Source organism: Gymnodraco acuticeps, unplaced genomic scaffold (assembly GCF_902827175.1).
Source record: "Gymnodraco acuticeps unplaced genomic scaffold, fGymAcu1.1, whole genome shotgun sequence".
NCBI lineage: Eukaryota > Metazoa > Chordata > Actinopteri > Perciformes > Bathydraconidae > Gymnodraco > Gymnodraco acuticeps.
The window spans coordinates 70,093-94,329 of record NW_022991213.1 but is presented as its reverse complement, the minus strand read 5'-3'; the positions used below and the strand labels follow the sequence as shown (position 1 = coordinate 94,329).

At 41.6% G+C, this 24,237-nt stretch overlaps 1 protein-coding gene across 2 annotated transcripts; it reads left to right on the top strand.

Moving 5' to 3' along the window:
* Window positions 1–720: 720 nt before the first annotated feature.
* snrkb (SNF related kinase b) lies at window positions 721–23,199 on the top strand. Of its 2 annotated transcripts, XM_034238675.1 has the most exons (5): window positions 721–947; window positions 1,940–2,350; window positions 2,831–3,225; window positions 16,912–17,053; window positions 19,700–23,199. In XM_034238675.1, exons 2-5 carry the CDS (start codon window positions 2,112–2,114, stop codon window positions 20,769–20,771), a joined length of 1,848 nt encoding a protein of 615 aa, XP_034094566.1. In that variant the 5' UTR covers window positions 721–947; window positions 1,940–2,111; the 3' UTR covers window positions 20,772–23,199. The 2 variants fall into 2 exon arrangements, with proteins under 2 accessions (XP_034094566.1, XP_034094567.1); XM_034238676.1 differs by lacking the exon at window positions 721–947 and having other exon boundaries at window positions 1,945–2,687.
* The last annotated feature ends 1,038 nt before the right edge of the window (window positions 23,200–24,237 follow it).

Sequence of the window (24,237 nt, the reverse complement as noted above, 5' to 3'; positions counted from 1 at the left end):
AAGTAATCTAGAAAGAGAAAATAGGGAAGGTAGAAAGAAAGGACCACTAGATGGCCCCATTATTCTGCAGCTTGCCTGAGATGAAACAAAGAGCTCTGGGATGAGATCATCCACTAGTGCAGACTTTTCAAAATAACAATTTGGAATCTCTAAATCCTGCAAACAACAACAAAAATACATTAAATGCAATTCAAAAATGTAAATGTTGGTGTGTGGCCATGAGGCCAATAAACAGATTAAAAATAATTAGGCTTGATAACAAACCAGTTCATACACCAAAACCTTGATGAGGTCACTAATATATTCTATTTGGCACACTGTAGCTCCCTATAGGGACAGTACAGGAGGAATGCTATGTGACTTTCCATTAGTGCACTCCAATTTCAAAGGCAGATAGGGGTATAAATAGAAACTATTTTTGTTTAGGTCCTCATTTCCGCTGTGGCCCTAAAGTCATTATAAAAGAAGCATCTCAGGAATGTACGTTAGTATGTTATGGGACATCTCATTGTCTATCCCTGCTATTCAGAGGAAAATGCACATTAGTCAGTGAGTTATATAATTTCTTGGACTTCCGAAGCTTTCATTCACTCATTTTCCTCTCTTCACTGCGCACGAGGCGCGCGGCCGCTCGCTGCTGCTGCGCCGCGGGAGCGAGAAGGAATGTAGTGACGTCAAAAGCAAGCTGTACACACGGGCGCGCGCACGATATGTACCGTCCCACTCTTGTGTTTCTGCGGAGCGGGCGGGCGGACAGAGCTAGAGACTCTTCAATGAATTGAGGCAGGCAGTCAGTCATGAGAAAAGTATGACTGCGAACATGGAGTATTATGAAAGGACACGGGAGGGCAGCGCTGTCTTCTTCTACGTTTAAATTCAGCGACACCGAGTGTGAATGACAGAAATACCCGTTGGCTCGCGGCTACGGGATAATTTGCACAACAATGGTAAGTTGGCACCGAGGTGTTTTCATAACGGCATATCTCGTCCAACAGCGGCGTTATTACTGTGGTGCGTTCAATGTCAGCGAGGTTTGTTTGGATGTGTTGAGCAGCAGCCAGGAAAAAGACTACATGCGTATGTGCCAACTCTTGACTGCAGTTGAGGCCAAGTAGAGAACAGCTGGCCTTAGCACAAGTGAAGCAGCCCTTAGGATCATGCAGTGTTGTGAATCTGATAAAAGTGTACAGCCAAGGATATGAGAGCATATTGACACGGTGAGGCCTGAGTCTGTATACTTGGCCCAGTAGAGCTGTGAGAGGGGATTTAAACATGTGGGGGGAAAGCCTGCTGTTGTCTTTAATGGAAAGTGATGCTGTCATATAGTGATACATAATTGATGATAAACTATTGACAGTGATGACGAGGACAATTAGGATAAAGAAAACAGCAGTGAAGTTGACAATGGTAATTGTATCGATCACCATGGTAATGAAGATGATGATGAACTTGTTACCCTGGGGAAGATCTGGTGATGACATCATCAGGTCTAATGCCACCTTCTGACCCTCTTAGCCAAACTAATGACACACAAACTCTCGTGCACACACACACACACACACACACACACACACATGCATACATACATTACGGTTTCCTGTTACAGTATTGATTCGGCGTGCCATTTGTGCTGGATGGTTGTTATTTGAGAAACACAGGCCTTCAACATTACACACAATAAAATAATGTGTTACCCTATATCATACCATGTCATTGTGCTTCAGTATAATTAGATACAATCTAGACTTCACCGCTTTATTTAAACCTGGCTTCTCTGCCTTTGTTAAAATATGGTAATTTTCAATCATGCCTAGTACTTGAAGGGATGAGGCTTTTAGCAGCAGCTGACCTCATCTAAGCCCTTTTCCCTTCGGGCCAAGGCCAAAACCTCAACACTGTAATTGTATCTCATTGTGTTGTCTTTTTTCTGTCCTTCTAGGCAACTCCCTACCAGTGAGGAACTTTGCTGCCCTGCCCCCCTTCCTCCCTCCGTCCCCGACACCTTGACACAACTATTTCCCGTCTCCTACTTCCTCTTCCTTCTCCCCTTCCTCCTGAATTCCTCCTGAATTCCTCCTGTGCTACTCCTCAAATCCCTTCTTGTTTCAAACATGGACTCCTCTGGACAAGTAACCACCTCAGCTCCTGATGGACATATCGAGCCCAGGAGCAGCCCCGGTCGCTCGGATCTCAGCGGACTCTACTCTCTGGGTCGCACGTTGGGCAGGGGCCACTTTGCTGTGGTCAAACTGGCTCGTCATGTCAACACGAGGCAACTGGTTGCTGTCAAGATGATTGACAAGACAAAACTTGACGTTATGGCAACAAGCCACCTCTTACAGGAAGTGAGGTAAACCATACTAATTTAAAACTGAATAGAGTGGTGCAGGAATGAGTCATAAAACCCAGAAAGTCCTGAAGCAATGTTTTTTTGAATAAGTCGTTAGTGGTTAACACTTAAGTTAAGCTTAAGAGATGTTCCCACTTTGTTCTACGACAGAAAATAAGTCAGTAAATACCCCACTGGTGATTGCCTGAAGCTTCTTTGTTTCATAGAAACAGCGGTTGCTAACGAGTGACCTAATTAGATAGCTAATGTTAGCTTCTTACTTCCGGCAATTGCATTTACGCTTCTAAAATCATTGAATTGGTGAAATACGTAGAGATTACCGTGCTGAACATAATGTGTAAGTATTATAAACGCGATTTCTTACTTTCTGCAATATTTAGAAATCAAATGGAATTATCAGCTGCACAACTATTAAAAGTTAATATTCCTAGTTTGGATTACGCTGACAGCTATCTTACATTTAGCATAATTCTTTTTTAGGTGCATGAGACTAGTGCAGCATCCCAACGTGGTTCGCCTCTACGATGTCATCGACACGCCCAGCACCCTCTTCCTCATCATGGAGCTAGCTGAGGGGGGCGACCTCTACGACTACATCCTCCGCCACGAGGGAGGCGTAGCTGAAGGCAATGCCAAGCGCCATTTTGCCCAGATTGTGCGTGCTGTGGCGTACTGCCACCAGCTGCACGTGGTGCACCGGGACCTGAAGCCGGAGAACGTGGTGTTCTTTCCCCAGCAGGGGGCGGTGAAGCTAACGGACTTTGGGTTCAGCAACTTATTCCAACCAGGGACAATGTTGGCCACTAGCTGTGGATCGCTAGCGTATTCTGCTCCAGAGATTCTGCTGGGGGAAGAGTATGATGCTCCAGCAGTTGGTGAGTAACAGCAAATGGTTCATTTCTTATTTATTTTTGCAAGTGTTGAAAACTGGTCTCGATCGGTGAATCGTACGGTGGCCGACCCGTGCAAATGTGTTAACGGCCCAAAACGCTTGGATAAGGAAAAAACGCGCTGCCCTTTCCAAAACGATGTAAATAGAACACATGCAAATGAGGAAAACGCTTTACCAACTTGACGAAACATGTGCTTAGTTCTACAAGCGCTGCATAAACCAAACGCTGCAAATAAAAAAAAACACTGCAAGAAGCTCAAAACACAACCTAAACTTGGACACTAAAAAGTGACGCACACAGCTGGGACCGGAGCACTTGTTCACTTTCAGGAATTCAAATGACTAGGTTAGCTACGTTAGAAAGCTAGCTTGCAGCAGAGTATATCATGCCAACACATTGTTGAAATAACTTGACAGCGACTGTTGGCCAAATGTATAATCCCGAACATGAACAAGTGCTCTAGTCCCAGCTCTGCGCATCACTTTGAAATGTCCCCTGGTTTCCGTTGTGTTTTGAGTACTTTGAGTAAAAGCTGCGCATGTTTGTCAAGTTGGTGAAGATGTTTCTTCATTTAAATGTGTTTCGGCACATTAGTGCATTATATTTGCATCGTTTTCCCAATGGAAGTGTTTTGGGCCGTTACAACGCAATTTGACCTTTGATGAATGATGTACGTGACAAAAGGAACAAACTGTAGACATGTAGACGCATGCACAAATGACAAGGGGTCACTCAAAGGCTAAAAAGGCAGAGAACCACTGGCCTAGATAAGCAAGTATGTGCAGGGTTCTAGTTACACAAACTTCTTGCGCTGCTGATGCTATATAACACACTCATGTATATTCCAATCATAGCCAGTGGCTGCAACATCTTACTCATTTGGTTCTGAGATCAGCCGAAGTAGGGATCAAAATCTGTCTGAATGTAAAACCTTAATTAAGGGGAGTGAATCCACTTCAGCTCAACCGATGTAATTCAATTATTTTCCAGCATGAACTGAGCAGCCTTACCTCGATAGTAGCTGTTCTAGAACTTTCTAATAATCCTCAAATCCTCATCTGCACACTCATTTTGGAATTGCAGATACTTTTTGTATGATTTTTTTTTTTTTACTAAGACCATTAAAAACTTGACCTCAGTGTGTGTGCATTTCAGTTAATCACTTTCTATGTGTGTGGTCACCTTAGCCCTGTGTGTCTACTCCTGTGTATTTGTATTGTTTCTCTGTGTGTTCCAGCTCTGTGCACCCTTCCATATTTGAATGCTTGTTTTCGATCCATATATATACAGATATATGGATCTGTTTTGTTTGTAATTGTGTGTGCATGTCCATAAAGGATTAGTGTGTGTATCTGTGTCAGTCTGAGCCAGCCAGCCATGAGCCAAACGGGCACGTTCTGCAGTGGAACCGAACACTGCAGCTCACCACTGGACTCTCACACTGCATAGCAAGCGTTTTGTAAAAAAGACAGAGATAGATAGCCGAAAGAGAAAGTACTATTTATCAATGTTTGTCTATAGCAGAAAGGTTGGTGTGCAATGCTGGGATATGTGTGATATCAGAGGTACGGCAGGCCAATTGATAGCAGACACTATAGGGACAGGAGGTCAATGTGGTCCCATGTCTCCTGGGGGAGGACACACAGCATGCCCATTTCAGGGAGGTTGGCGATTTTATCAGCTAAACTGGACCAGGATGGATTTTGGCAGGGCTTGGGTGCTATTTCTTCTAGTGACTACGAAAGCTTCTGCACTGAATGCTAATGTATCCCAACGGCAATTAGTGAGATGAGTCTAGCTGCAGAGCTACAGAAGGAAGTGATGTACGATATTTTGAACACCAGTGACATTCAGCAGGATAGAGCAAGGTTTTATTCACGACCTCCACCAATAAGATTAGGTAAACAAACTTATAAAGCTAGGTCAATTCATATTTAACATCAAGTAACTTGACCTTATGAGTTAGCTTATGTAAGCTAGCTTTGCTTTATGTAATTGGCAAATGATAAATGGACTTGAATTTAAACAGTGCCTTACTAGTCTTCTGAGCACTTTACACTACATGTCAATGCTTTTACCCATTCACACACACACGCATGCCCGCGCGCACGCACGCACACACACACATTTATAAACTGATGGAAGGGCTGCAATGAATAATGGTCATTTACAAACGCACTCACACATAAATGTCAAATCCTGAAATTGGTGAATGAGCCAATCAACCTCCTGAGCCACAGCCGCGTCCAAACCAACGTAAATGTTAGCGGATTACTTTTTGAAGTTGTTGTTTGGTGACATCAACGCTAGTTTGATAACATCAATAACAAAACTAGCTAGCTAAAGTGAGCTAATGTGTTCTAAAGTTATTTTTCACTTAATATTACGATACCGAACTTTACTTTAAGTTACGGTTATATCAAAAATATCAAGCTTGTATTGCAAACCTTTGTTGTGTGACATGGACTTCACAGTATGAATATCAAATATGTGTTTGGGGCGACGTGGTGCAGGGGCGTCGACAGATCAGAAGGCCCTGCAGTCAGCAAGTCAAATGTCTTGACCCTAAACATTGCTCCCAGATGTCTATGGCAGGGGTTCCCAAAGTGGGGGTCGCGAGATGATTACAAATAAAAAATTGATAATTAAATTGTATCCAATTTTTTTTAATTATTAATAATAACGTTTGCATAGACATTTTGCAGGGGCCGACTGGCCATCTGTAGAATTGACGCGCTGCGAGGCGCCCCCCGTTGACAAATCACTAGCACCAGTCCCTAGCACTGTTCTTTTGGGGGTGAAATGTTTGGGAACCCCTGGTCTATGGTATCAAGGTTATGTAAGTTGATTTGGATAAATGCTTTAACTAATGACATGTAACGTTGTGTAAAATATATGCTCAGTGGTATACATAATATATTAACAGTGAGCATGATAAACATGTGATTTCCACCTTAACACGTGCCATTTTAAAATGAGTTCCAGTGCCTATAGGCCCAAGCGGGGAGCTCTGCAACAAGACGCTATAGCACTAAGGATCTACTCTACTGCATTTGTTTTACTGCCTATTGCAAAGATGTGAAATGTTTTATGTCAAAACCAGGGAAGGTGTTATTCAAAGTTTTACAAATGTTTAGTTTTCTCTTTTATTTTCCTACAATGGGTGTTGCTCCATTATTATTTTAGTCTGGGTGGGGCAGAGTGCAACTAAAGAAACCCTCCTCACATGCATCCATAACTTTAACATGACCTAACTGTTGCGTTAGTTCCTTTTTTATGTTCCCGTTTTTAAATCTCTTGCATGAAGGGGTTCCGTTTGAATCGGTTTGTGTGTGCCATTACTACATCCTCCAAGACAAATTGTTCTGCTTCACCTTAACTCGCGTGCATTTTTCTGTTCTATTTCAACATGATTCAACCTGTGGATGTGACCATTACATAATCATTTAAAGAATGCACGCCACCACACAAACACACTCATGAATATGTGTGTGATAATCATGAGCTGCACAGAGACAGAGATGTCCTTAGTGATCTCAGCTTAGAAAGGTGACTCATACACCCCTCTCTCTCTCTCTCCACACGCACACACAAACTGCTCTGTGTGCCGCTTTGATATTTCTGTCTAGCTGTTTCACCGTCGCTGCTTCACGAGTCTTTGCCGTATGCAAGCTGTGTTTGAGGACATGGTGTGTGTGTGTGTGTGTTTGATGATAGTCTCATGATGTGGAGGAGAGACACCAGGGTGAATTAGGTATTTGACAAAGATAAACACTGCCTACAGTTACATAACAGCTGCCCTTTACTGTTCCACACGTGTGTTTTTGAGTGCTAATGTAGGGCTTCACAGAATTTAAGTCTGAGGAATGTGGTGTTGTACATGCTTGCCTGCTGATGATACATGTTTGTGTTTTCCTTATTCTTGGCCAAATGCCCTTTTATGTGATTAAAAGAAGAAGAAAGGAACTCGGTCAACATGGTTTATCCTAGACAAAAGAGGCCAGAAATGATACTTTGTATGCATTCGGATGTGCTCTGACTGAAACAATCTAAATATGACAATGTTTGATGAGTTATGACAGAGAAGTGTGTGGCAATAAAGTTTCATAAAGTTTCAGATAAGAAGGGAGGCGGACAAAAGTTAGCTATCTGTGTTCTGAGCAGGAGGAAGTTCTGCATTTGGCAGATACTGAAGCCTCCCAGATACTGTTAGCCCATTTTGTACTGCAGCTATGAGGTGTAAATAGAATGTGAATTAAGCATATTATATAGCAATTATAATAGGAAGATTTTCCATACTGTAAATGTAGCTTTTCACATTTATTTTGGTGAATTATATACTGTCCCTAAAATAATTGCGAATAATTTGGAACACAAATATATTTTTCTTATTTTAGGACCAATTTATGGCCCAAATATAATGCATAATATACCATCAGTTATACATCCTTTATGCATCGCACAGCCGGGACATTTATATCATTGCAGCATTAAAGGGGACGGTGCAGAAAATAAAATGAGTAGACTAAAATATTAAACAAGAGGCATTTGTTAATTAAAAAAATCAAATATGTACTAATCCAAGGTATTTATATACTGTAAGTTGCAGCATTATAGGAGTGAGTGAACATTTACAAAAACAGTAAACTAGCAGACTGTCATAACATTATTCAATTGTAACATGATTGCACAGTTGTTCGTCACAACAGTGTTGTTACAGTCTTAGCTATAATGTATACAATAATATGAATGTATGAATGTATGTATAACAATGGATTTCTAATTCTTAAAATATACAGACATTGACATTTTATTTAGAAAAAATATATAGCCAGGGAATTGTCTAAACTGGGTAACAGGTGCGCTGTGCCCTCTTACTTTTGGCGTGCGCCTTCATACCAAAATGCAGATTTTCCTCGTAACATATTAAAATGATGCCAGAAAACAATATTTTCGTTTGTCAAAAGCAGTATAATTACTTCAAAAATATGAAAATCGTGTGAAATAGACGGTCAGACAGCATTGACAGCTTTGTTTTTATGGAGCTCCGACGTTGCGTTGTTGTTTACGTCCGTGGCGCCATCACGGTAGCCAAGTTCTCGCCAGAATTGATAATAATAATTCATTACATTTTTATTAGAGCGCTGTGCTCAAGGCGCTTTACACGACATATTACACATATTAGACATGTAACAGTTATTACTGTGGACAATACCCACAGATATATCCACATATACCCACAGATATATCTTATTTACAAGATTAGCGCCACAGTATTACCCTCATACTATACGAGGGCAATACCTAAATGTGACCTATCCTAAATATATAAAAAATTAAACAAAACCAAACAAAATAAATGGATTTGTATTAGGGCTGTCAAGTTAAAGCGTTAACGCAAAAACAAATTAACGCCACTAATTATTTTAACGCGATTAACGCATGTGTATTTTTTGTCCTCGAGTTTAAAATACCATCTACAATCTGATGCTGACAGCCCCGCTCCTGCCGTCCGCTTGCGGCAGACCACACTTCCACGCTCACCGGCAGCGACTGGCCATCGGGAGGACCGGGAGGGTGTGTGTATGTGTGGCGCGAGCATGGCGCGAGCATGGCGCGAGAGAGAGACCTTACGTGTATTGTTGTTGTTAGCATCTGGTGCTAGCTAGCTGCGCTAACGGATATACGGAGCTGTTTAAATGAAAACAGAGGAGCAACATTTCGCCAACAACTGCGCCGAGCACTTGACTTTATGCAGGCAGCCAGACAGTGGGACATTGTACGAAAAGTCAGCACACTCAGCACGGATAGTGCGCGCAACATGATTGCAGCGTCCAGGCAGCTCCCGTTATATGCCTTGAGTTGCTCATAGCTCCAACGATCCATCACACAGACACACACACACGTGCGCGCGTGCGCATACACTCACACTAACACTCACACACACTTTGTATTGTGTTATTGTATGAGAAGTTCCAGGTTGAATTGAGGCAAATTTGAGGCGAATATTTGTAATGTTCAGAGGTTGTGTTTAATATTCATGAGGATTTTTGTCATTGTTCAAATGACAAATGAATCACGGTTAAATATTTTAATCGACTGACAGCCCTAATTTGTATACAAAGTTATGCTTTTGGACTTTTGTGCATTATTTTAAAAGTTCACAGGCTATATTTTGTATTTACTCTTATACTGTAAACCATGTGATATTTTCCCTGATTACGTTCTCTGCATCTCAGGCCCCGTTTTTGTTATGTGCCACACTTTATAAACTTGAATAAATGAGCCAAGCCGACAGTGTCAAATCTCTTTTCAATTTTTTGGAATATGACGGTAGAAAAACCTGCTTTCTAAAACATTACCATGCAGGGTAACACTTTATATTAAGGTACACATGAGTTTGGCGGGATCATATTTGTTAAGTGTTATTATGGAAGAATTACTATTCTTGTGCTACTACTGCCTTATTAGGCCCATATTGAGCAGCGCATATATAGACCAAAACTCATGTCAACAACTTCCTTACTTGCAATAAATAAGCACTAATTAGAGGGTTATTGAGGAAAGACTCTCAACTAATGGCTTATTACTTGTAGAATATGGTCATGTAGAATAAAGCATTAATAAGTGTTTTTATAATGACTACTAAAGAGCCAATAAACTGCTAATATGCATGTTAATTAACAACTAGTTGATGGTTAATTTGTGTACCTTAATTATAGAGTGTTACCAAATGCAGATTTTAGTTGCAATCAAATTAATTTCAAAGCATGTACAAGAGGTATTAGTAAGTCAGATAAGTCAGACAAAATAATGAAGTTAGAATTTAAATTTGTTTACAGCTCTCTGGTTTGAATTATTGAATTACAGCAAAAACTTTGATTTAGAATAATGACTTTCCATTCCTTCTTTGGCCCCCACCAAACATCCCATTTAGATGAAGGAACAGCTAAATAACGTGGGAGTCTTTTCCGACAAAACCTCTTTGTCAGTGTTTTCACATCAACCTGAGGGCTTCTGGACTGTTTACACCAACAAGGACTTGCAAAGCCCGGATCCTGCACACCCCCACTAGACGTGTTGGAAATATAACCAACAACAAATCATCCCTCTTGGAAACACAATCCTATACAGTGTTTCCCACAGATCTGAAATATACTTGGGGGTTTGAGGTAACGTGCAACAACATTAACATGAACCTTTCTGTTGGTCGCTTGTTAGCAGACCCTTCACGAGATGGTAGAGCGAACAGGTACAGGCAGGGCCCATAGTGATAGCCACAAATAAACATATGGGCATGGGCATGGGTTACTATTTTAAAAAAATGGTAAATGTATTTAGGAACCTATCAATGTGATTTTAAGTGGGGGTGGACCTCAAATCCTCTAGGGGGGTCCGGGGGCATGCTCCCCCGGTAAGATTTTTTGTTTTAATGTTGGAGTTAAATGCATCAATGTGGTGCACTTTGAGGGGAAAATAAAGAGACTAGATCTATGGAAACACCTATATGAAACAGAACTGTATACATTTCAATAATCATAAAATCATGGCCATAACCAATAACATCCCATTTCCAATATGAAAAAAAACCTGAAACTTGTTTATTTATTTATTTTTGGTTCATTTATAGTTGTGTGTGTCTGTGCTCCAGAATCAGCCTCTCCTGTCTCCCTCTTCTCCCCGCTGCTCCTCGTTGAGACTAGTTTTAGCTCTCAACAAGTTTTAAAAGTGTATCTTACCTTTTTTCACCTAGTTAACTTTTTATTTATGCATATTTTACTAATCACTCACTACCCTCTCAAATGGAAATATGTGTCTACATAAATGGTGACCAAACCGTTTGAGACCCACTGAGAACGTAGACTAAGTTAACTATCTAAACACTCAGAGAGTCCTTTACCTCACCTGAGCTGAGGTTATCCCGAGCTTGACTGACACACAGAGACCAATCAAGGGCTTTGATTTATGATCTGTATGACAGTGGCCATGTCGGCAGGCCACATCATGTGGACAGCCAGTCACCCTGTGTGAGGCAGGCCACTTAACAGGTCAGGCCATCGGGAAACCCCCCGGTCCTCCCGATGGCCAGTCCGGGATTGGGTACAGGAGGCGTAGAGCGAGGGATCATTGTCCACAAGTGAATCGATCGCAGATGGTGTCGTGGTCACGGACCAATAAAAAAAACTTTTAAAAAACGTATAAAAAAAACTAAATGGGTCGCGAAATATACTTGGGCGGCCGTTAATATACCTGGGCGGCCCAAGTATAGTCTATGTGTGGGAAACCCTGCTATAACAGTCACATGACTTTAGGGGAAATTATACAACAGAAATGATAAATGCGTCCTTTGGAAACAGCAAGGGATTGAGTGTGTGGATGTGCTCCCAAGATGTGAAGTGGGCAGCAACTGTTTACATGATTGATTCTGACTACATACTTAACAGCAACCTATAGATATATTTTATTTCACGATATCTTCTCTTTCATCTTAATTATACTTTTTTTCAGGTTCATATTAGTATGTAGTGTCTCTACTGTGACATGTTTCCATATTTTAATGTTCAAAAGCTCTTTATTTTTCTCATGCTGCCTGTGCTGCAGCACCTCTTTTCACCCTCTGTCTGAAACCAGAGCCCAGTCTGCTCTGATTGGTTAGCTGGCCGGCTCTGTTGTGATTGGTCCACCACCTAGATATGTCCCGCCCCTTAGCCCATCACGTGCCATCTGTGGAGCGCTAGTCAAAAGAAGTGTGTGTTACATAGTGATGTCACTGAAAATCCCTCTGGAGGTTACTTTGCGATTTAAGCCTTTGCAGATCATTAACATGCACAAAAACAGATATATCACACTACAGGAAAAAAAGCATGATAGGGCCCCTTTAAACTAACAAAGCCCATTTTGTAAGGGGGCACTTGACCATCTTTCCCACTGACTTGTCAGCGAGAGTACCACTTAGCCTTTGAAAACCATTTTCTAATGTCTTCTATGTTAATATTTCGGCATTTAACCCACACTTGAGACTACATTTTTTAATTGCTTTTGTCTCTTGCAAGTCCCTTACTTTTTCATTAAAATAATACAATTCAAATCAACCACATTGCTCTGATCTTACACGATTATAATAACTGTTTAGAAGTGTGTACAAACATTTGTATTGTATGTCTCGACATTATCCATGAAGCATCTCATCTGATTCCAAAGAAAAAAATGTCAACATACTGTACGTAATACTGTCACTAGAAGGTGAGTTATAGCATACGACCGCAGTGTAGCTATCTTATAGCCTAAAGTGAGCTTTCTACTTCTACCTCAAAAATCATAAAGGTGCTATTCATTTGTGAGTTTGCTGGGCAAAATGTGGAAGTATCATTTGTGTTTGATTGCCCCTGAGACTTTTTTCTACTATAACTCAACAATTAAATGAAATATCCCATTGGCTTTTTGTTGAGGTGAGCAGTTGTCCCTGCTGCATAATATTCAGTTAAAGCTGAACACACAATACATGTACATATAATCATTTGCCTCCCAGTTTTCATTATGTCGGTTGGAATATAATCAGAATCAGAATAACAAGATTTGTAAATATAATTAGCTTAATAAATGGCTTAAAATAGGACCATTTCATATTGTTTCTTTATTGGTGACTGATGACCTGAATGATGACACAATTGCATTTGCTGCAATGAAATCTGGGCAAAAAAGAGCAGAATCTTTCTTAGAGGTCCCTTTGGAACGGGGCTGACTTTGTTGACCCTTTATGACGTCTTGCATTGCGCACTTCGACAGGGCATCCGCTAAAAAAGGCCACATCCAGGATCGTTCGCTCCTTTTGCAGTACTCTGGGCACAAGCTCTGGTGTGTGTGTGTGTGTGTGTGTGCGTGTGTGTGTGTGTGTGTGTGTGTGTGTGTGTGTGTGTGTGTGTGGTGTGTGTGTGTGTGTGTGTGTGGTGTGTGTGTGTGTGTGTGTGTGTGTGTGTGTGTGTGTGTGTGTGTGTGTGTGTGTGTGTGGTGTGTGTGTGTGTGTGTGTGTGTGTGTGTGCTAATGCATGGTGAGAATGTGTGATATTCCCCAGTGAGCAGAGAAAAGTACTCTCCCAGCACTCAGTGTCTCCTCCCTGTTGCATAACACTTCACTGGACTGAAATGAAACACGAGTTCACATTGTACGGTGAGGACTGAGGGCCGTTGTTCCGACCATTGTGGGGATAATTTAGGACAATAGCGTAATGTTTTTTACACATGGGACTGGTACGTGTGAGATAGATATGGATCTGAATGAACCAGTGTTTTGAAAAGTCATTGTCTTCTGAAAGAAAAGAGCTTTCAATCCCTATTCATCTAATTTGCTTTGGATATTTAAATGAAAAAGCTAATTAAAATAGGCAGATCATCTGGCATTATCTCACTAAATCGATGCAGTGCAATATCAGTGTTTCCCCTACCATTGTCTTGGAGGGGCGCTGCGCCCCGCCAACGGAGCCCCGCGCCCCCCTGAAATTCAAGGTGTTTAAAAAAATAATAATTATAATCTTTTTTTTTTAATATATATACATCCTCTCTCTGCTCCAGAGGATTTAAAAAAATATATATCCAAATGCCAAGAACTCTGTAGTAGAAAACAAAATGTGTGAAGAAAACTTAAAATTATTAGATTGACACACAAAGTGAAAATGTAGGGACTATACAGCCAATTTTAAAAGGATTAATGTGCTACTGTGTTTAAATCCCTTGTATATATAATGGTCCTTGTAGTAACAATGACAAAACTGATGAAAGATTGAGAAAAAGACCAAGGTCTAAAAGAACTGATAAGAACTGTGATTTAAGCAGAGGTGGTATTTATTAGATATGGGAACTAGCTTTATTCGTAGAGTTACATTAGGGTTATCGGACAAGTCGAACTTCCTGTGTGCGGTGTTCTTTTCCCCAGTGTTTTGGGAGAAACACCAGAAGAGACAGAAAAAAAGAGGGAACGCTATTCTTAGAATAGCTCAACACCACAACAAGCCTTTTGTTTGTTATGGCCTTCAGCCCTCAGCTCCCTTTCCTTTGCATTTGTGTGCGTTTCCCTGAACCGGCCGCCACCGCGTTCTGAGTTTGCATGGACCTCGTCTCAATGCATCTGCATGAGAACGAGAGAGGGAGGGGGAGAGGAGGAGGAAGGAAAGGGAGGAGACGGGAAAATAACACAGTGTCAGCACTGTCGGGCAACACGGAAAGTGTGTGTGTGTGTGTGTGTGTGTGTGTGTGTGTGTGTGTGTGTGTGTGTGTGTGTGTGTGTGTGTGTGTGTGTGTGTGTGTGTGTGTGTGTGTGTGTGTGTGTGTGTGTGTGTGTGTGGTGTGTGTGTGTGTGTGTGTGTGTGTGTGTGTGTGTGTGTGTGTGTGTATGTGTGTGTGTGTGTCCAGAACACCAAGCCCATCCGTCTGCAGCTTAGGCCCCTTCCTTTCGACACATAAAACATCCAGCTGTAAATCTTTCTCTTTCCTCTTATATTTTTTCACTTAACTGAGGGTCAACATCATATAGCACTTGGCAGGAACGCTGCTCTGATGCTCACCTCTGACCTCTCTAGGATATGGAGGAGGCGAGAGGAAATGTAGTTGTGCAGAAATGAGTCCTTAAACCCAGAAGTGAGTTAGCATTGTAGCACTTCCAGTTCCCTCGTCTCAAAGTTTTTGTTTTTTTACGTGGTGTTGGTTAGGTGCCTGAAAAAAGATCTGTGGTTTACACAAGCTTAAGAGATTTAAACATTTTGTTCTAGGTCATAAACTATGTCAATAAATACCCCACTGGTGTATGTCCGAAGCTTCTGCGTGTCATAAAAACAGTGGTTGCTAACAAGTAACTCAAAAAGTATAGTAAATGTCATCACGCAAAACATTAGCCACCTTTAGCTTAGCGGTGGTGATAGGCTTACGTTAACTTTGTAAATATATGTGTAAGTACCATAACAGGCGTTTGCCACAGACCTTTTTTTTTTCAATATTCCAAAATCCAATGGGAAAATCCCATTTATTTTTGTCAAGGGAGCCCTTTCCAATGCTAACTCCCGGGTCAGCCTACAAACATACGTCATCACTGCACCACTATATTATCAATAAATACTGCTTTTTTTATACTGTGATCTAGAGTTGATCCTTTTATGTATATTTGTTGGACAAAATCGGTTCAATGCAGTCGAAAATAACTTTAAGGGGGTTTCAAGTCAAGGCGTGTGGTGCAGTGGGTTGAGCGTTGGTGTTCGGGTTAGGGGGTCACAGGTTCAAACCCCACTGCAGTCAGCATGTCGTTGTGTCCCTGAGACACTTCACCCCAAATTCCTCCTGTGGGGATTGCCCACAGTACTGAGTATGTAAGTCGCTTTGGATAAAAGCGTCTGACAAGTGACATGTAATGTAATTTCAAAAGGGAGGTTTATTTTTAAATATCTCTTATGAGCAGTGTTGTGCTAGTTACTGAAAACCAGTAACTAGTTACCATTACTAGTTACTTCATTTCAAAAGTAACTCAGTTACTTTACTAGTTACTTACACCAAAAAGTAATGCGTTACAGTGAAAAGTAACGTATTTGTTACTTAAAGAAAGGGCTCCCATTAATTAGGGTTGCCAGAAACTGACCATGATCAAAATCGATTATTCGGCAGCCCTGGCGAATAATAATCGATTATTCGACCGATCACTGGCATCCCTATCATTAATGCCCTTATAGCCTTCATTTCAGTACTGTTATTGCATTGGAGAATAATACAATCTGTTGATCAACTTCACATGCATTATATGCAATCTGGATTGCATCGATATTAGCTGGCTTTCCATTTTTGTATATTCTTTCTCCAGGTAGTTGGAAAAAGTTTTCCGTCCCATATGCCGTGTGCCGCCCGGACATGCTATCATGCTAACTAGCTCCCTGAAAGCGGGTGACTCCACTGTAGCAATAGCCTGCATGTGTTCTACAACATACCGTGCAATGGCTTTATCGACTTTTCCCTGGATAACAGTCCTTTGGTTAAAATCCAGCCGCTGTTGCTTAGGTGGAGGTGGAGTGGCGTCGGCTGAGTCTCTGTGGTCTTAGCTACTAGCTTCGTCCCAGCATGTTGTTTTTGCAGATGTTTTAAGAGATTTTAATTACTGGTTTGGGCAGTAGATAGGCTCTTTGACCTGCCAAGACACAACTTACATTTAACAGAAACTTTCTTTTCTTTGTGCTCGACTAAAGTGAAATAGTGAGAATATCTCCAGGTGGAGAAACTAGACTTGAGCTCCGCCGCCGCCATGATAGTCTTGTTAGTAAACAACACAAACACGCCCACAGCCCGTCTCCGCATGTGACACAGGAAGTATCTAAGTACATTTACTCAAGTACTGTACTAAAGTACAGTTCTCATCTCTGTTCGCCTGGCTGTTGACTATATAAAAAAAACTAACGGAGTAACGCACCATGTAGTAACGGTAACTGAGTTACTGAATTTAAAAAATAATGCGTTAGAGTATTAGTTACGGGAAAAAATAACGGCGTTACAGTAACGCGTTACTTTGTAACGTGTTAGTCCCAACACTGTTTATGAGTCCCCTGGAAATCTTATTATAATCTGCTAGCAGTAGGCTTTTTAGAGTCTGACATGACTTGCTATTTATGGCGGATTTGTGTGCTTTTCTGTGTGTTCCAGATATCTGGTCTCTCGGGGTGATCCTGTACATGTTGGTGTGTGGAGTCCCTCCTTTCCAGGAAACCAACGACAGCGAGACTCTGGTCATGATTCTGGACTGCCGCTACCGCTTCCCCAAACACGTTTCAGACGACTGTAGAGAGTGAGTACTGATAAATGAGACCAGGGTCAGAACATGGCAACACTTGATAAGATTAAGCTCTGATCACAGCTTCAGAACAAACTGATTATGTATAAAAACAAAGATTATATTATCTCTATGGGTTTATTTCCTTCTGCGTGAATTGATTCTTCATATAAAGGCTTATTCTGCTCCCAGAGATTATTCTGCTGTTCCACGGCCTGTCTAAAAGCTGCTGACCGTGAAATTATCTAATTAGTGTGTGTTTCACTGGATAATGCTAGTGTCCTAGTTATATCAGACACTTCTTCACCCTGCTGCCAATTCAGCTCCAGCTAAAACACTGAACACTTTGTTTTGTGGCTTTAAACATTGTTAGAGTGTTTTCTAATGAAATAGTTTGAACATCTGTCTCCTTAAGACCATATTCCAGTCCGGTAAAATACACACAGACTTTTGCTTCATATTTACTCATGGGTTTTCTCACTTCACTTTCACTCCTAACACCTCCAACCAATCACACACTCTGTCCTCAGCTTACAGATAAACATAAAATACGGTTGGAGAGTGATGAAAAAATGTTTTGGAGCCAATAGAGGCGAGAGTGTAACACAGTGATGTCATTATGTTACGCAAGTAAACAAAGGAGTCCAATGAAGGCGTTTCAGGCAGAGGGGGGGGGGGAGTGTGCGGGAGAGAAACTCCCTCTGGAGGGAACACAGGGATTTTAGACTTTGCAGACCATTTACATAACTGATACAGTATAACACACTCCGGGAAAGGGAAAACCCAAAAAGCAAAATAGGGCCTCTTCAAAAAGTAATCTTAGAAAGTATTACAAATCCTTGAATTTAATGTACAAAGTCCTTAATATTTGTTTAATTCTGATGTTAGTCATAAAATCTGTTTCGACATAAGTTCCTGTTCTTGTTTCTGTTCAGTCAGCATCATCTGACCTATAGCAAGCACTGTGACTAATGTAGTTATGAATTAATCATATTAAAAAGGCTAATGCCTCCCTCTTTACTGATGCTAATCCGGTTGCATTCATTTAATTAATAATCATGAGGACTTATTGTTACATACTGCTGAGAATTTCTCAGAATAATTGATCATTCTTGAAGGTGTAACCTTATCAAATCACATCATGTGGTATTAATAAAGGTCTTTAAAAAAATCTAGCATTAAACCTAGGGAGCAGGGTAGACATCTATAGTTAAGTATCAATTTAATGATGCAGCAGGGAATTTCCACATAAACGAATGAAATAATCATACTAACAAGTATTGTGTGTGAGTGTGTATCCAAAACACACTGTAAATCGGTGTACCATTTATTTATTTTTTGCTTAATAGACTACCCAGTACGAATACTTTATCAAAGTTGTTAAATGCGCTTAAAGCAGGAGCTACAGTTATTTTCACTGCGTTCATTTGACTGAGTCGAGAGTAGGAGATTGGAGGCGGGGCTTAAGGAAAACTCATGTGCACACTCTTGAGTAGTGCAGTGATGACGTATTTTTGTAGGCCGACCCGGAAGTAAGCTGCGCTCGGGTTCCCTCGACAGAAAGCAGTGGGATTTCTCCATAGGATTTTGGAAAATAGCTGGAAATAAGGTCTGTGGAAAACGAACCTGTTTGATAAATGCACGTTTTGTTCAGCCGGATAATATCCACATGTCTACCCTACTTTTATCATTTTCGAATCATAAATCTAATCGCCTGAAGCAAAATGCTAACGTTATGCTATAAAGGAACTACAGCAGGGTCGCACGACTTCAACGTCACGCCAACTTAAGATCGATATTCAAACATACAGATTGTAAATGGTACAAGTTGAAGTGTTTGTTTGAACAGTTTGCAGGAGGCAGGGACTTGCTTTCAAGCAGAACAGGGCAAACAAACTTAGAGGAGTGTTTACGTGTTCAGTGTAATGACGTACAACGTCCTCCACAACTTCTGTAGTCCTATTCAGCCCCTTGTTAACAACCATCGTTTTTCAGACACGTAAACTCTTCAAAAGTCACCAGTGGGGTCACTGCTGATGTATTTAATGTCGTAGAACAAAACGTGATCCGTCTCTTAAGTTTGTGTCAAACACAGACCTTATTTCGAGCAGATTTCCAAAAACATGTTAAAAAAAACGTTGACTCTGAGACAAGTGAACCCGAAGTGGTAGAATGCTAACTCACTTCCGGGTTTTAGGACTCGTTCCTGCACCACTCTATAGAGTGTTATTATAACAGGGCTCGTCGTTTATCCCTATTCCTGCTGAAAAACAAACACACTGAACCAAAAACATGAATGTAGCAGCAGCTGTATCTGCGCGAGTCCTTGCTCTGAATTCACACTGATTTCCTGTTCTCTAGAAGGCAACAAAAAATCCCCTAATAAAGTGGTGTGTTCGATTATCTGCAGCCGCAAACACATCCTGGAACGTCTGAACCATCATATGACTCAGTCACATGATGCTGTTTGATTATTGAGAAGGAGCAGAATAGAACAGAACAACCTTCTGGACTTTAATACAGTGCTCAAGCTATTTTAGTAAGATGTGGGGAGATGACCTAGATCAGATATAATCAGGTTATTGTCTGTGTCAATTCAGGCTATGGAAAATGCAAGCTTTTCATATCTCTGTGAAACAATAACGCTCTGTGTGTTTTCAGCCTGATCTCCAGGATGCTGCAGAAGGCCCCGTCTCTGCGCGCCTCGCTGCAGGAGATCCAGGCTCATCCCTGGCTGCAGGGGCTGGATGACGCCCTACTGAGCCCCGAGGCCCCGCCACACTGGCTCTCAGGGGCCCTCTCTCCAGGCTCTCCCCGCTCAGGAGCACCTGAGTGTGGGGATCTGCTTGCCGCAAGACCCCCGCCTCAACCTCAGACCTTCCCTGGCCACTGGCAACCCAGCCTCAGCTTCACCCTCAGACCTCCTCCCGCTGAAGAGCCACCAGTCCCTAAGAACATTCCTGCACTACAGCAGATATGTGAGGAAGAGGAAGAGGAGGAGGAGAAGGAGAAGGGTGAGGAAGAGGAGAAGGAGAAGGAGGAGGAGGAGAAGGAGGAGGAGGGGAGTTTGGCAAAAGAGGGTGAAGGTTTAGAATCTTTGCAAGAAGCAGAGGCAGAACAAGAAGTTGAGGAGATACTTAAAGGTTCAGATGACCAAAAAGAAGGATTAGGAAGCTTAATGGAGATAGTGGAGGAGGAAGAGGAGGAAGAGGAGGAAGATATGGAGATAGAGGAGGAAGACAGTGGGTGTGTGATTTCAGACCAGCCTGTCGGTCATGGAGACAGGCCTCTCAGGCCGACCCCTGCCCTCCCACCGTCCTCTCTGCCTGGTTTGGTGGTACCGTGCTGTCGGGGGCAGCCGGAGTCCCCGAGCCCGGAGGAAGGAAACGACGAGGAGACAGAACCCAACAACAACAAGGCTCCTCCTCTCCTCCCTGATCCCTCTGATCCCTCCATCCCCGCCTCCTCTCCAAGACTCATCCTGAACAATAAGGAGGCGCAGAAACAGGAGAGAACAGAGGAGGGGGGGAGAGAGGACCTCTTAACGGACAGATCTCCACCCCGGGAAGAGGCTGCTCCGAGGGTGGAGCAGGGGAAACGACACAGCCTGAAGCTGCGTGAGAGACTCTTCCAGTTCCCCCTGTGTGAGAAAGCTCTGGCCTTCAACATACCCACACAGAACAAGCCCAAGATCCTGCCGCTGGCTCAGTACAACTGCTGCCATGTGCTGTAAGTGAACCCACTGACTGGGGACATGCAGGCTGCTTAGCAGGGGGCAGGTGGCGGGACACTGAGAACACCACCTGTGATGTGCAGAGCCAAATGGGACGTGTACAGCTAACCCACAATCAACCCCCTTCTAGCATTGTGCTCATGTAATTAACATTGTGCTGAGCTAGAGGTGGTGTACAGCACTGTAGTCAGACTTAGTAGAACCTCATGCTACTGTTACCGGAGATTTATAATGTGTCCAATCTGTAGCTTAGAAGCAATACTGGACCTACAAGAAGAAGAGGTAGGCTACGTTCACACTGCAAGCTTTAGCGCTCAATTCTGGGAATTTTTTGGTTTAGCTGTTTCCCGTTATATTTTTTAGAAGTGACCATTATTGTGCGAACTGGTCCTGAACTGACCCGCATGCACAACATAATAATTACAAGGAAGTCACACACAGATAACTTTCAGAAGCATGGTGGCATGTGTTTACAGAGGAAGCAGGTGATGACTTTCACTGTCCCTCCACTGTATACACAATGTCAAATTAGACAGAAAAGTCACATGAATTCAGATTGAACTGTTCCAAAAAGAAATATCAGACCTGCATCTGCCCAAATCAGAATTAAAGAGGCCCTATTATCTTTTGGGGTCGTTTCCCTTTCCTGTAGTGTGTTCTATAGGTTTGTGTGCAAGTAAATGGTCTGCAAAGGCTAAAACCCCAAAGTGAGTTTCTCTCCCACACTCAAACCATCAGCCCCCCCCCACCCCCGTCTGAAACACCTCCATTGGACTCCTTTGTTTACTGCCGCGAAGTAGTGACATCAACACGTTACACTCGTGCTTCCATTGGCTAGTTCTCCAACACGTTGTACAGTACGTGATAGGCTAAGGGGCGGGGACGTCACTAAGCGGTTGACCAATCACAACAGAGCCAGCCAGCCAGCTAACCAATCAGAGCAGACTGGGCTCTGATTTCAGACAGAAGGTGAAAAGAGGTGCTGCAGCACAGGCAGTATGAGAAACATAAAGAGCTTTTTGAACATTAAGGCATGGAGACATGTCACATGGAGACACACATACATATATATACCTGAAAATGAGCATAATAGGGCCCCTTTAACAAGATCTGGTTTCATGTGATTTGTGCTGTTTACACCGTTATGAAAAAAAACCCAGATCTGAGTCAAATATGTGCTAACAAGCTTTTGGCCTGCATTCTGAACGTAGCCATAGCAACTGCAACCATTTTTATTGAATAAGCTATAGTCTGTTTTGTTTGTTTAAAAGGTGCCTACATGGATGGAATGGGTTTCATACTGTACATGTTGACTGCAGAAAGCTCTTAAACTCAGAATGGTCTCGCACTCCATGATTTCATATTTTCTAATATATGAATTAGAATAAAGTTTGAACCAGCTTCTGCTACAGAGTAGCTCTCCTTTCCTCTCCCCTTTGCACAACCCGCTGCTCAGTGGTTTAAAAGCTCTTTATATAAGCTCTTTTAAAGAAAGACTGTTATGATATGATGTGATATATGACATGTAATATATGCCTAAGACTGAGATGATGATATGATGCTAAAACCTGAAGTTATCCAATATAATAACTTGTCCTAACATACTGTATTATACTATTGATAGGGTCATTGATTGGGATGCAGGTCTTCCATTTATTTTTATTCATGCTGAACATTTAAACAATCCTAACAGTTTTATTTTATTTTGGATGTGCAGATTTGAGGTTTTTTTACACCGTGACAAAGGTATTTACTATCTGAAGAGAAATGTGACTTTGTGCATGTTCTTACTGTTATTTATCACACTATACCTCCATGTGTCTTGTATCTGGCAGGACATGCTCTCGTGTAACTCTAAGTAAACCCACTGAATGATGAATTGCACACACTGCTGTCGCTGGTAGCTTTCCAGAAGCATCTTTGGACTGATGGATGGAGTTCATTTACACCCAATGATGTGATATGTTATAGTGTAGCCTCTGTATGGTATTGTTTGACCATATCAATCTTGTGTGTGTTCCTATATTTTCTCATTACACACTGTATTTTTCCTCTTTCGAAGCTGAGACGAGAATTTTGTAAAGTTAAAGAAGGCCAAAGCTGTACAATAACAGAGTGTTTTCCTGTCAGTCACTGCCGCTTCTCACAGGGACAACACATTGGATTTGATCCTGGGACCTTTGATCAAACACTCCCCCTCTTTATAAGGAACTGATGCGTGTGAAGCCTGATTATCACTCGTATTTCATCAGCTGTAGAAGGGTCAAATATGTGCAGCAAAGGGATGAAATCCTGTTATTTGTTCCTGTGTGATTGCAGCCTGTCTCTCCTCAGTGTTTCTACTGACCTGCATTGAAGCTAGGACCACGACTCCATGGAGCCATCAACTTATTTTTCTGTATTTATTTATTAAAAAGGATTAAATCAACAGGATGGATGTGTGTGCTGATTTCATAGTGTGGACACTGATATTGTTTCTCACACACACACACACACAAAATGTAATAATGTCTTTACAACAAGGCTGGATTAAGCCCCAGCTGCCCCTATAAACCCCACAAAGCCCAATATCAACTGAAACGATAGGTAATAGGATACTTCTACAAACCACAGAGGGAGATAAACAAAGGGATCAATATGGCGCCACAGTTAGTTTGTTGCCTAGTTGGCTCTGTTCCTCTGCTCACAGCACCTCAGGCATTCTGTTCTGATGCATGAGGATAAGCCACATGCCCATGTGAGAACTAACTAAAGCAATTACTGAATTACAAACACAGAAAAACGACTGTATGATTCTGCCACTGCTGGAAGAAGCATTCTGATTATTTAGAAAATGCATTCAAAGTCTTACATTTGTAAAAGCATAGCATTTGACCAGCTAAATGTATTTTATCCTTATTTATTACACAGCAGAATGTATGTTATGTTTTTGGATTATCTTTAGAAATTCAATAATGTAACATTTTGTATGATGAGGTGGAACTAATCCTAATCTATGCCGTTTGGATCCAAAACGGTTTTAGTGCCCGTTACACATTTCGTTTTTATTTGTTAACAATTGAAGTATAGGGCTGCCACTAATGATTCATTCATCTGTTTGAAATGTTTAATGCTTAACACTTTTTCTTAAATTCAAAGATAATGCTTTAACGTGCAGTAGTCCAAAACCCACAAATATTAGGTTTATTATCACACCAATAAAAAGGGAATGCTTGGAATGTTTACTTAATTTAAATAGTTAATTGTCAAAATAAACCTTGATTAAATTTGACTGATTACTAGATGAATGTTCCATTTCTGTTGATAAACTAAGTGACTAATGCTCTAATCCCTTTAGCTCTAGAAGATAAACAATTAACTGCAGCTGTGTAATAAGTAGAGTGGTGCTGAGAGACGGTTGGGAAGGTGGATTACTTTCACAGACTATCCTTTTATAAACACTAGACAGCAGACAACAGTTAACTTA

Excerpts from the sequence above, each read along its gene's own strand:
- snrkb (XM_034238675.1), top strand. The coding sequence starts at position 2,112 with ATGGACTCCTCTGGACAAGTAACCACCTCAGCTCCTGATGGACATATC. Across the intron at positions 3,226-16,911 it reads GTATGATGCTCCAGCAGTTG|ATATCTGGTCTCTCGGGGTG; the intron begins GTGAGTAACAGC and ends TGTGTGTTCCAG. Across the intron at positions 17,054-19,699 it reads GTTTCAGACGACTGTAGAGA|CCTGATCTCCAGGATGCTGC; the intron begins GTGAGTACTGAT and ends GTGTGTTTTCAG.